The sequence below is a fragment of the Thermobia domestica genome, chromosome 2 (genome assembly GCF_964235325.1).
Source record: "Thermobia domestica chromosome 2, izTheDome1.hap1.1, whole genome shotgun sequence".
Lineage (NCBI taxonomy): Eukaryota > Metazoa > Arthropoda > Insecta > Zygentoma > Lepismatidae > Thermobia > Thermobia domestica.
In genome coordinates this window covers 130,301,339-130,316,387 of record NC_137455.1, presented here as the reverse complement: position 1 = coordinate 130,316,387, position 15,049 = coordinate 130,301,339, and the positions used below count along the sequence as shown (strand labels likewise).

At 34.1% G+C, this 15,049-nt stretch overlaps 1 protein-coding gene across 1 annotated transcript in view; it reads right to left on the bottom strand.

Moving 5' to 3' along the window:
• LOC145675559 (acetylcholine receptor subunit beta-like) overlaps nt 1–15,049 on the bottom strand; it is a 75,864-nt gene that overhangs the window by 3,420 nt on the left and 57,395 nt on the right. Inside the window, exons 7-8 of the mRNA XM_081746069.1 lie at nt 12,507–12,659; nt 2,877–3,052 (exon numbers count right to left, since the gene is read on the bottom strand). Coding sequence (XP_081602195.1) covers nt 2,877–3,052; nt 12,507–12,659 — 329 coding nt within the window. The remainder of the gene's footprint in view (nt 1–2,876; nt 3,053–12,506; nt 12,660–15,049) is intronic.

Genomic DNA, 15,049 nt, shown 5'->3' with positions numbered 1-15,049 from the left:
CATGTCCTTTATTGGAATGGTCTTTAGGACGGCGGTCGTCGCCTTCTCAATGGCATCAATCGATGCGTGCCACTTTCCTTTCATCGCCAAATGCAGTTTCGGGAACAGATAGAAATCGCACGGAGCGAGATCTGGTGAATAGGGCGGATGATGCAACCGAATAATGTGATTTTTGACCAAAAATTCAGTTACAAGTCGTGAACGATGTGATGGTGCATTATCGTCCAAAAGAGTCCAACTGCCGATTTTGCGATATTCGGGCCGAATACGACGAATTCTTGCCAGCAAACGCTTCATGACGCCCAAGGAAAACTCTCCAGTGACTGTCTGGCCGGGCTGAACAAATTCTTTGTGGATAATTCCTTTTGAATCGTAAAAACAAATCAGCATCACCTTAACTTTTGACTTCACCAAGCGACTTTTTTTGGGTGTTCCTTCATCCGGCGCTCTCCATTCAGCACTTTGCCGCTTTGTTTCAAGCTCATATTCAAAACACCACGTCTCGTCACCAGTTACAATCGATTTTAAGAAGTTTCGATCCTGCCGAGCACTTTTAACGATGTCTTTGCAATGCGCAATTCGATCAACTTTTTGGTCTTCGGTGAGTTTGTGTGGTACAAACCGCGAATTAACCTTCTTAAGGCCGAAAACTTCGGTCAAAATGCGGTATGCGGTTGTTTGAGGAATGCCTAATTCCATTTCAATAACTTTCACCGACAATTTTTTGTTATGTTTGATGAATTCACGCACTTTTTCGATGTTTTCTTCCGATAATCCGGTTCTGGGACGGCCTGATCTTTCGTCATCATCCAGCGTCTCTCTACCCGATTTGAATCGCTTGAACCACTCGTAAACTTGCGTACGGGATAGACACTTATCACCATATGCATTTTGTAGCATTTGGTGCGTTTCACTAAAAGTTTTACCCAGTTTAACACAAAACTCAATTGCAGCTCGTTGTTTGAAACTCATTTTCCGACCGATGTACACAACACATTGACAGTTGAAACGCAATAACTTTGTTGCCGTGCATCCAAATGTCATGACATTTATACCAGTTGTCAATGAGGGACTACGCCATCTACCGGTAAAATATTACAACAGATGGCACTAGTGGTACTATTTGTTTTCAAAAGTTTGGTTTCTTTTGGAATGGAGGGTGTATCTTGTAATAGTTATAAATATTACTCAATATAGTTACTGTTACAATTCTATGTTTGAAAGAAAAGGGTCAGCTTTAAATGAATGGATTTGCAAGGCATATGTTTACCGCTAATATCTCATAGCATCTTTGCACAATGAACACTTTTTGAAGCTGTGCTTTTGTTAACGTAGTGTCATACTATTTAGAAAAAAAAAAGTTAAATTCATTAAAACCAACTCACCTAATACTTAAAATAAGTCATACTGAAGTATAATTCTCTACCAAAGTAAAAAATATTTTCTATAATTATTTCACACAATCATTAAAAGCATTATGAAAGGAAACATGTAAATCAATCAACTTTATAAAGTATAAAATTTAGTAAGCATAGTTTGTATCTTTGGTAAAAATAAACAAACAAAAAGGTAATCGAATTAAAATTCAAAGCCTTAAGAATACAAAATCATGTGAGTCAGACAAAATACTAGATTACATAATCATAAATTTGACCGATTAACTAGTTAGTTTATTCACTTATTTAATTAATCTTCCTTTAGCATTAATCTGACGTCATTCTGCATAAATTAACTTATGCACTAACTAGCTAGCTAACTAGCACTAACTAGCTAAAGTAATATCTATACAAGAACAAATTGAGGAGGATAATTATCTAATTATATGGGCCAATATCAATATTATCATCTGTTTCCAAAATATTTGAAATAGTTTTGCCGAAGCAGGTAATACATTTTTTCTGAAAAATTTAGACTAATAAATCTAGCATTAGCGTGGTTTCTGAAGAATAAAAGCACATCTACTATACTACGAGATTATGTTCTAAACATATTGCACACCCGGTGGAAGACTGTTACAACACAAAAATACACATTTGTAAGAACATGACTTTTAAACTTTGTTATTCTATCAAAATCACTTCCTGGAATACTGGTATTTCTGCCATCTAGAGATTAATTTGTTTAGTTATGTTTCTGCGAAAATACCACCAGGTAGAGCTCGCTTTCTCTCTCTCTCTCTCTCTCTCTCTCTCTCTCTCTCTCTATTCTCTTTTGAGCAATGATAACTCAAAATTTACATTTTTTGAGTTGTAACACTCTTCCACCGGATATGCGATATATAGCTTCTTTGAAAATAAAACTACACATTAAACTTATTCTGTGACTTATATAGAGCGTTTGAAGCTGCTTATAGTACACTTCTGCGAAAGTTGTTTAAGCATAGCCTTAGAGAAGTTGCTCCTAAGTGGTTAAAATCATATTTGTGCAAAAGACAACATATTGTGCACATTTCTTATTGTGGTAAACTATGTCATTTAAGTGGCTAAAGGATATAAAAGAAATAAAATCAGGAATGTCATAAGAACATGTACTAGTGACATTGGTTTTCTTACTGTATAAAATGACCTTTTGAATTTCATATAACCGTCCATATGGTACTTTTTGCAAGTGGTATATCTTTACTAATAACGCTTAAAGCAGAATAAATTGATGGAAAGAAGAAACATTATAATGCATTCAAGGGAGAATAGATTAATAGTCGTTATAGTTTTTCTCTTTCTTACATTAGTTTATTTAAAATCTTATGGTTGAAACATACATACTATGTCTCTCTCCTATTCACAGTACTCAAGTATAAACTAGGTCTAAATTTTATTTAGCATAATATACTTTCAATTCCATTTTTTTTAAAAAAGTAATGTATTTGTGTTACTTACTTTAGGATCAATATTTCCAAGAATCAAATATTGACCAATAGAACTCTGTAATAGCCATTGATAAATGCTCTTAATGCACTGAGGTGAATCCAGCTTGCTTTTCATGATAAACCTTAGCACAACAGAAATGATAACCGCGAAACCCGCAATCACAGTGGAATCTCGATAAAAAATAACTGAAATAGAAGGAAACAAAAAAATAAATCGAATAATTTAATGACAATTGATTAAATGTCAACAATGAAGTACTGTGATTACAAAAAGTCTTTTCTTAACAATTCATATTATGAAACATAAATGAAGATTCTCTTACGAAAGGTCGTTTCAGGTTTACAGTAACGAATTCGGTCCCTAGGTAGTTACATGACAGATAGGTTATGGCTAGTAGTTCGAAAATGCTGTGCGTTAACTTGGAAAGAAAACGGCTGTTGTGTGTGTGTGTGTGGTCGCATGGTTCCTAGAATTACGGAAACTTTAGGAGGGCTACTTTTGTGTCTTTTCCGACTTAGTGTGTGACAAAAGGTTTCTGAGTGTAAAAAACATAAATAAATAAAATAAAAATAAAAATAAAAATAAAAATAAAAATAAAAATAAAAATAAAAATAAAAATAAAAATAAAAATAAAAATAAAAATAAAAATAAAAATAAAAAACACGCTCTATTCAATTACAACGAAACGGGTACCTTGCTGTTGCTGGGCTTCTCAATATTGGGCATCATAGATATCAGAGGACGGGGGGTACATGTAATGTGGTTCAAAAAGTGCCTTGGTATGATGTAAGAACTCACCCTCTCTCTCTCAAAAAAAAAAAAAAAAAAAAAAGTAAGGACAATACAAGGTTTTATCACGACCACAAATCCCACAATTGTCAATCTGATAAGGAGGCATAAGGTTCAAGTTCATATACTCCGGAAAGGAAGGCAGGAAGCTGTACGAACCCCAACTTGTCTGTAACAGAAGATTTGTAGGGATTTTGATAAGATATGGATGTATCTATCGGAATGTGATAAAAAGAGGGCTATCTTCTATTGTTCAAGGTTAAGGTATCCAGTCATGCAGTGAAGTCAACAGTGACTTATATGGAGTCGATGAGAAGCGAAAGAGGAATTCATATAATTCCTTTGACAGATTTCCCAGCGAAATTCCTTAATGCATCCCCCATGAAGTTCTGGTGGTTCTTGTTGTTGAAACGAGAGTTGGGCCGTGAACAGCCCTGCATACTCGACTGCTTTTGATAAGTTTGTTAAGAGGAGTAGAACAGACTTGCTCAATTTGTGCTTCAACGCAATCTCGTTCAGCGAAAACTGAGATTCAGGCGATAGCTAATCTGACAGGAGTTGCACATTGAGTGTAACCGGTAGCGAAGTCGTGATGATAAGGGTACCAAATTCCTTACCATAAACGTGAAATGAGTTTTTGTACATGTATTTACACATACTTATATATTTCCGGTAAACTTTTGCGTGATAACGGCTTTATGCTTAAACTTAGTCTATGTGTTTTACCGTAATACCATCTGTTTTAAATAAACTCGATTTTAAAAGATAAAACTATAATTTAAGAAAAGAAAAAATACAGAAGATTGACAATTACACTGAAACATAATATATTTTTCAATACATTAATCGCTCTTTGTCAAACCTACTAAATAGGTTACTACAAAATAGACATTGATTCCAGGCCCGGTTCTAGACATTTCTTAAATGTAAGCAAACAATATTTAGGTGACCTCCTAAATGATAATAAAAGAGTAGCAAATTGTAATGGACAAAAATCTTTAAATAATTGTTACAATTGCAAATTTCTTCAATATCTGCAGTTTCTCTGTGAATGCTAACGAAAAATGACGAAACTATACTTAATTGACTGTGAATGAATACTGGACAAAGATCAAATTTTAATAATGGATATTTAATTATTTTTTAATTTTTTACAACAATAAATTTTAATAATAATAATATTTTTATTAAAGACAGAACTAAATACGTACCCGAGATGTACTTTGATAAGTATAATTGACACATAAAAATCGACACGGAATAAAACTCATGAACTTCAAGTCTAACATTAACATAGGTTTGATTTTGAGAGGTATGCTCTTATGCTTCATTAAAAGCATATTTACACAGTATTTTCTAGTGATACGATTATGGTAATTAGCTTAATTTCTCATTTTCTTTGTCACTAAAAAGTTCATGTTATAAAGACACTGTTCTGACTTTCAATTCGGCATAATCTCTTATTATTGCATTCGTATCCATTTCATTGAATATCTCATTGTCAATGGACATCAAAGCTAGTCCATTTAATCGTTCATAAGATATAGTTGATCTCAAATAATTCTTAATTAATTTTCGCTGAAAATTATAATACACAACAAATGACAAAAGTGTGTGTGTGCCTTCGATATTTAATTTGTCTTCGATCCAGTGATGGAACTTCAAACTCAAGTCCTCCACCGAAAAAATTCTTTTCAGGGCCCGTTAGACCTATAAAAGAATTTAGTCCTTTCGTGTCCCTTTCTAACTTTCTAACGAATCAGGCAATGAAATGAAATGAAATGAAATGTTGAGATTTACGTCCCACGGTTATGCCGGTTAGGCTAAAGGAGACGGTGATAATGAGTAATGAATGAAATGGTGGAATGAATAAAGTGGGAGGAAACGGGAGAACCCCGAGAAAACCCACGCACACGGTGTTTGTCCACCACAAAGTTCACTTGGCGGAAGCAGGGTTTGAACCCCAGACCCCTAGCACCAGAGGTGAACGCTCTACCACTGAGCCAGAATCAGGCAATGAGTAACACAATGTAAACACAAGCAGTGACGCACCCAAGATTTCTCTTTTGGGTCCGAAGACTTTTCGGAGTAGCATACAAAATGCAAATGATTATGTGTATTCCCCCCCCCCCACCTCCTGAAACTGTGCTAATTTTCTTAAAATTAGAAGTTCTGGAGGATCCAGACTCTCGGACCATCTTCGTCGGTGCATACCTGAACACAAGTAACTAATAATCAAAACTCTACTTTGCATTAGGACTATTACCAAATGTTTAAAAATATCACTCCATCTAAATTTAGTACAGAGAATGGATCGATAATGATTGTTACACTGTTATAATACAACGAGCATGTGTGCTGCTACTGTGATTGACAGTAAGAGTTTCGAGAAAAATGTGTTACTTATAATCCTAATTATCTTTCAATTACAGTTACCTTTTCGAGTTATATACGCATATACTGCGTGAAAATTAATTCTATTCAAACAAATTTTAACAAACAATACACTACATTTAACTCAGACCCGTAACCGAAGAGGTCGTAGCCATTCCATTTTAACTTATGCTTTGTATACAGTAACTGGTATTGACAACTTTCCCATCTCAACACTCATATGATTATAACTTCCAAAATTTTGTCTAGAAGTACAAAGAAACAAAGTACTATTGAAAAATGAAAACGCACGTCATTGCAAATAATAATAACAAAAAACGAAACGACTGAAAATAGAAACGAAAATGTTGACGAATGACAAATGGACTAATAGACATTAACAAGGTGAGCATTAATCAGTGACAGCGATTGTGAGCCACTGATATTAGCAACTTAGGTTAAAATTTCCCTCAGAAAAGATCAAAAATTCCATTTGTAACACCCATCCTTTCTTCGTATTCGCCTCCTCCCTAGATCAATGGACAACAAACGCCTAGTCGCTTGAACTTCGATAATGTCCATTTCATTTACGCTTACCTTTCTCAACCCTTAACTGTGGTGATTGAAACGAAGCACTATGCGGGGACACTGTTTATTACAAGGTACAGCACCCTTTAAAAAGACATATCTTTTTAATGTGACAATGGCATTCAATTTATAAGCAACACGTGCAGTTGACTTCCTTTTGTTTGTTGATCCATTTCTATTTCAAATACATATTTGGCAATGCTATTGAGTAGCAAGGTCGCGGAAGGATTGTTGGGAGAGCAATGAAATGTCTGTTATATTTGTGTTGTATGCATATTGTGGAATTCTGGAAAGAATGCCGTTGTCTTTAGTCGTACTGAGCAGTGCTTCATACAACGTCCATACATTTTACCTCATATTCGTAAAATATCCCTTTTCCCTCCTTCCTAAATCTCCCTGCGCAGCATTATTTGTGAGTGTGGCATTGACGCCAATTGTTGTAGGAGTCCATTTCAATTATAAAGGAGTGTTTTACAGCCAATCACGCAAAAATTCGACTTTATTGTCTTTTTGACGCATTTTATCTATGTCTATACAATATTCATTTGAAGCTATTTGGAAAATTTTCCCCATAGCATTTTCTCTAATAAATATTCATATTTAAAACACAAAATTCATTTTCCAGTTTGGAGCCCTCTTCACCTGGCGCCTCCTGCAACCTGCAAACACGTAGTCCGCAGGATTCAAGATTCGGCTCTAATTGACTCGTAAATTATGAGAAAATGTAAAATAGTAAGCACCCTACACGTATATGGACAGAGCGACATATATCTTGGAGAAATAGGACAGATTGTATGTGTTTATAATATTGATGATTCAGCACGCTGGATAGCAAACCTGTGTAACGTAATGCTAGAAGCAAGGTCTTAATAAGAATGGCTCATATCTGAAGGAAACATGATTGTCATGCGAACGTTCGCATATGCAAAACAGAGGGACATGGGTATCATTGTGGAATTATAAGGAGCGGTATTTGGGATACTATGAATTACATATAAACAACATGATATTGTAGAGCAGTTACAGTAAAACTAGCATATGATGTGCTCGTAACAAGGATAATGGACTACTGTAAGTATAATATTATCATGTATTATACATTTCGATATGAAGAAGAACTTATTTATGGACAACCGTATTGAAATCCACAATTGTAATTGGTTGAAATCCTGTATGAAAATGGACACAAAACGAGGTTCCATTTCCAGCTATTCCTTTGATTTGCTTGTCTTACATGCTATAATTCAAAGACATATTCGCACTATGTCGCATTGTTCCAGATATAATTTCTGAAATACTTCAGCTTTCCTAACCAAGATGTCCATCTTCATCAGAGCCGTAGCTAAGGGGGGGCCAGCGGGGCGCCCGCCCCGGGCGCTGATGCAAGGGGGCGCCGAACGAGCAAGGAGAAAGAAAAAGTGGTGTTGGACATGAGTAAAAGACGAGTCGCCCCCAGAGAGTATTGGCGCCCTATTCGATCAATATTGTTGTCGGTTATCAATGAAATACGTAGATTTCTTAAAAATTTTCTTGCTCGCTTCGCTCGCAATCCACTGCCGAGTAATGACTTATAGTGTGCGCAGGAGCATTTTCAAAATCAGAAACGAGCGAAGTCGTGTTCGGTGTTTTGACAGTAATGAGTTTGCTTAGTTCAAAATGTTTTTCTACCCAATCGGATTAATCTCAACGCACAGTGGGGCCAAACCACTGAATTCTTGGCCAAACCATAAGAATTCGCAATATGAAGCAGAAAATTGAAAGAAAACCAATTATTTCGGTATGTTATTTCGACATTATTTCATCAAAAACAGAGTTTTACATCATAAAAGGAAATATTCCTTATATTCGCTCCTAAATTGTTTAACAGATTATATGATTGGCATAAACAAACGCATGGGTAATATGCTTTGATTGGCAATTCACGATTGGCTTACATTCTTACGCATGAAAGGAAAAAGTGTACTTATTCATTTACAACTGAAGAGTAATAAAATTGAAGAGAAGTTCTTGCTTCTCAAAATTATTTCAAAGTTGTGGAGGATTCGTTATGACAATGAAGATGCAAGGGCGCTTCAATACATAAACATTATCTCATCACAAGTTCTCGATATAAATATATTATCAGATATATTAAACATATGCCTCCTTATGCAGAGTCGTTTTGACGTATGATTAGCGTCATACTAAAAGCCTGACTACTGCAGGAAACATATGTTAGTCGAACTCTTGAGTATGGCACTAATCAAACGTCAGAACGACTCTGAATAAGGCCCATTATGATTTACAAGTATCAGTAACCTGTTCAAGTTGTTTCATATATTGCATCGTGTATTACGTGAGCTCATTTCAGAGCTTGATCGGAACACTCTTAGCTGGAGCAAGCGGAGGTTCATTACAGTTGATTCCAATGTCACTTCTGTGCACGCATCACAAAAAACACAATAGTGAATTGATCAACACCATTTTTAATATGGTTCTACCTTATAGGCCATAGATGGTTTAGCATTGGTGTTTCAAAATGTCGCCACCATTAATCAAATACGTTTGACTAGAGTTTAGTTCTGTTAGTGAATGCCAGAGAAGTATGACTAGATGTTAGTAACAAGATGGGTTCTGGGGGCGAAGCCCCCAACGAGATCTGGGTTCAAAATTCCAGAGTCGACCTATATTCAACTTTGTCACTGCGTGCATGGGGATCACACGTCTAATAACCTAACACTTGCTCTCACATTCATTCCAGCTCAATTCAAAAGCAGCATTGCATCCAGAATGGGGTTTTCCTTAAACATTTTCATGCGCTATATTTCTTAAAAGTGCAAATATGTGCAGGTTTTCTCTTTGCATACAGTAAGAACAATGTTTCCGCTACGACATATTAAAAAATTACAGACATATTATGCCATATTTTCTACTAAAATGCCATTATATCGCTTGACCATAGTTATATGCTTTCAGTACCACAACATTTTCCAAATATGATATTAAGTAGGGGATTATCATAGGGATATGATAAATATTAGCATCATTTTGAAATATGATTATTGACTACACATCACATCTACATTCTAAATATACAAAATGATACATACATGTTGGCCGTGCCACCATGTTTACCAGCCACTAGGGATGCGCACGAGACAAGATTTGTGGCTGTCTCCACTCGAAAAAGTGCCGTAAAAGCGATGTCTCGACTCGAAAAATGTATATTTCTCTATTGGAAGAGCCGTGTCTCGACTCGAATTTTGCCAGGAAAATCCTGTCTCGACTCGTCTCGTGCGCATCCCTACCAGCCACTGAATATCTACACGCAATGTAGGAATAGTTGCATTCAAAGTCAATTTCCTATCTTCTATCACTAAGCAGCGCCTCTCCGGCTTCGGCGGATAACCAAATTTACACGTCCCATGAGTTCATTGTAAACTGCTATAACTTCTTTTCCTGTACACTATCTTATGTGTACACTATTAAGGTTTCATTATAACAAATTATGTCGAGTCAATCTTTTACTTCTTTTTTCGAGTTTTTGCTAAGAATTGCCTGAGAGATCTTAAGTTGACAAAACGAGAGCACCACACAATATGACGTCACGCCTGGCCCCATTGTGTGACGGTGAGAATGAAGGTATGAAAGTGAGAAGAGTGAAGAGACACATTCAAGCTGCTGTTTGTGCGGGAATGTTAAAAATCAAGGTAAACGAGGGGAACAATAATATTTTCGAACTTCAAACAGTTGTAAGATAGGGGCTTAAGGGGTCAGAAATTAGCCCAACGAAGTTCGACCTTTTCAGACACTTATCACTACCAATGATTTATTTTTAAATTCCATTGACATATCAAATGCTTCCAATTTGGAGGAATTTATTTGGGTTATTTTTCATCAACTTCTTGTATCGCCAACATATTATTTTGTGCATACTGCGTGCTAAGCGAAAAAGCCTTAACTCCATTTCACATACTTTCGAGAAAATAAGCACAACGTGTTTTGGCTTAGGCTGTACGTTCAAATTTGTTGTATTTCAGTAAAACTTTATTAAATATATATTCACGATCTAAAATTTGTGTGGCAATACAGTTGAATATATTTGCTTATGGATTGCCCCTTAAGGTCTTTTTGCTTACTTTCAGTTACAGTTTTGAACATAAGGTAAGCACTCATGACGTTATTACCCCCTACCTATTGGTCAAATCACGTCAATTTCACTTTAGATAGATGCAGAATTGTACTACGAACATTTCCATACCAATATCTCGATTTTCGAAAAATGTGGAGCTAAGGTCTTTTCGCTTAGGACGGCAGCATACGTGTCTAGTTGTGTGATGTTTTTATCTATCTACATACATACAAAACATAAGTACACACATTCTTTATATATGTACGTGTTAGAGTACTTTAATATGTTAATTAATAATAAGTACCGGTACCTTAAATTCGGAACTTTCATTCATTAAGAAATTAAGTAATTACTATAATTTCAGACATTTAGTAGCCAAAGTATATTTTGGATTTTAGGTACAAACATTGAACATATTCTTCAGCTCCATCGATCAATATTTAAAAATTCAAAAAGAAGGCTCCTTCTGAATTTCCATTACATTTCACAAAATATATTTTACCGTTAAAAGATCGAAATTAAAATGCTATTGATGTGGTCACATAAGAATAAAATTAAAAAGTTTACAATTATTACTGTCACCCATTTCGAACAATTTAAAAGCACATAGTTTTTAATGTATTGAAATTTCATTTCTTATCGATAGTATGAAACGTTGTAAATAGTAGTAACTTTCCATAACTGTTCTCCCAGTGAATTTGTAGACAACCAAAGGTAATTTTGTCAAGTTTAACAAAAAGTTCAAAATAAGACTCCTGAAAACAGCTCTTATTTGAAAAAGGATACATAATGATCGTTTTTGGTTTTTGCAATGGCAATGCCTCTCCAAGAAGATTAACAAAAATTCAGCGTATCATAACAACAAAAACTGCTTTTCTTATATATATATATATATATATATATATATATATATATATATATATATATATATATATATATATATATATATATATATATATATATATATAATTATTGGTGTGTAGGGGGCGCCGAATGCTACTTCGCCCCGGGCGCCGAAATCTCTAGCTACGGCTCTGATCTTCATAAGCAAGTATTTTTAAAGAATAATATAATACTGTAATAATAAAATAATAGTAATAATTGTTATTCATATAGTACTACATTCATACATTCATACGAGATTCTAACAAAGATTTTGATAAAACTTAATGCTTGCTGAAAATAGCAACTATATATATATGAAATGAAATGAAATCTTTCAGTTTAACGTTCCATTACATGAATATATGAGTGGCTCAGGGGAAGACATTTCTGGTGAAATCTAGTTATTAGGTGGAATAGGTTGAGATTGGACTACATAATAGTATGTAGGTGGTTTTATTTCAAAAATGTACCTGCAGATGGCAGTAGAAGCTTGTTTGATATGTGTCATTTCACTGAATTGCACAGGAATGTTGAACTTTCCTTTCCAGGTTGCTCAAAAGTTAGAAAATGTCACTGACCATTGGCTTCCTCCGACCCGCTCATATATGAACATTGGATAACGTACTAATCTTAATCCTACAGTCTACTTTTGTTAATTTATACGAAAACACACATACACATACACACACACACACACACAAGAAAGGGGGGGGGGGTAGCAGTATAAAATCTCAATTGCTATAAAATACTTCTGTATCTCTTAGTGGCAATGAAAAGGAATATTGTATTATGTACAATGAGACTCATCTTTAAGTTACTATTGTTTCTCCATCATCTTTAGCCGTCTATTTCACAAGGATATAGAAAAAATAAACAAATATAGAAAATATTACCTATAAGTGGAGTTGAATCTCCTGATTCTGGAAGTTTTCTGGCAAGAAACGTCAAGTATATACAATGCATCAAAACAATTAGTGTACCGACAATTAATCTCTCTGGACAGCAGGGATCAATCCAGAACAAAACAAGAGTTAAAGCTGTCAGGACTGGAACAGAAAGTATTTATTTGCATTTTTATTTATTCATAGTATAGTTGAAAATAATGTTGTAATACTTGATTTTTAAATTATTTCGCTACAAGGTTGAAAGTCTTATGCAACTAAACTTATATAATCTTTTAATTCAAAATTATTACTGCTCTGTATATGTGAGATAGTGACTTCCACACACACGTAAACTGAAGACTACTTATATATATATGTTTTCATTTAAATGTTTATCTTTCCCTTCCTTTCACAACCTATAATTGGAAAAAGAGATCAGATTATTTGTGCAGTGACGAGATTCCCCGCATTGACGAGGTGTACCAAGAGCTGTTTAATAAGTTCAATTAAACATAACTTCAAATTGAAATCATGAATTCATTTATATATATAAATCAAAAAGAAATATTGTCTGAAGGCACCATCATATTGCTGGAAATCGTTACTATGACATTCGACACTATAAAGTAGCTCAAGTATACATTAGGTATGCATCTCTCATATATACTCGAAATAATAGAAACAAAAAAGCAGATCATGTCCATACATACACATCAGAATTCGATGCTCTCATCGGAACATAAAATACTTAATATGTTCAGCATCCTCGAACAAGAACATAGAAACGTAGACCCATATATATGAATCCATAATCGTTTATAATATCTTCTATCATCTTAATCATTTCATTATTCATTACATTAACATTTCATTTTCGTAGACATAAGCTTAATTCGCAGAGGAGTGCACAATATTAGGGTGTGTAACCACGCATTCAATAGAGGTACTATCTTAGAGTAAGAGTAGAAATTTTATAGACTAACGTGCTTGCGTTAGAAATACAGTTCACAATTATTTAGGCTTATGCATAGAATATTACCAATGAATAACTATCATATTTCGAACTATTGTATCAGTTTTACATAATATATTTAGGATGCATGATTTATTTATAAATTTTATTTCATTTCAGCAGAATCATTGGACGAAAAGAGATCTTCAGCGAAAAGAACTCAGGGACATACCATTATTGGTTCTGTATCTATCTACGTATATAAATAAAAATAAAAGTGACTATATTTGTGACTTAATAATTCTTGAACCACACGACCGATTTCGATAAAATTTTCAATACGGATGAGGTTCGAGGCTGGGATGGATTTTATCATTTCACTTTGAGGATTCAACTTCGGGTTAGAGAGGGGAGAGATACAGATAAAATTGATCGAAAATGTTCGATATTAGTGTCAGATACATAATTACCGGGGTCGCTGAGATGTATAGTGACATTTCTGATGCAGTTTAAATCCAAATTCAGCCCCGCAACTTTAAGAAAGGGGAGGGGAGAGATATATAAAACTGATCAAAAATGACCGATATCAGAGAGTGCTTCAGTAATAGTAAAAAGTGACTGACTAACGGAACACATTACTAATTTTTCTTATTTTAACCCAGCGTAGTAGGTAATTGACTCTAGTATATTATATTGATAAAATCCAAACTTCGTCATGAGCTTTGGACATAATATTCGTCATGAGCTTTGTAGTTCAGATATATGATCACAGATATTATGAGTAAATAAGTTATATTGCTCTTTATAAAATTCATCCAATATTTTGATTTCTTTTTCTTATAACTTCTGATGAGATAAAGATAAAATTTGAGGCGCAGACTACTAGTCAAAATTTCACCTAGATTCTAACTATTCTTTATGGTTCTAAGCTTGTTTGATTTTTTCAATAAAATTTGAAGTTAAATTATACTACACAAGTAATTCATACAAAGTATGAGCGATAGTTAACTTAAAATTCAGTACTAATGTGGTAAAATCTCTTGAAACAGTTACAACATTTTTTTTAATTTTATTTTTTTATTTTTTTTATTTTATTTATTTGTTTATTTTTGTTAAGGTACATGCCATGACACTGCAGATAATCAGTAATATTCATAATAATATTCTATTTTCCAGATGTTAAGATTTGATTTATGTTGATAGATGAAAAATCTATACAACTGTATAGTAATTTTAACAGTTCTCGTTATTTGGATTTCAAAACCATCTGATTTTCATATATTTTATACAATAATATTCAAAAATCAATATAAGAGGAAAACATTTGGCCATAAATATTAATAATATTCGAAATAATTACCATATCTCAGATTGTCATATCAGCATTGCTCGTTATGTTTAGAATTAACAATTAGCTTGCGAATTTTGTTTTGTTTAAGCAGAATCGATTAGAGAAACAGTATTCCGCGAAATGAACTTATAACTATTGCTGATTTTGCATACTTCAACATTCAACTAACATGCAACTAACAAAATCCAAATTTCAACGATCACTTTATGATGTCACGTGTGTCACGTCTATCCAGATATGTAATTTCTA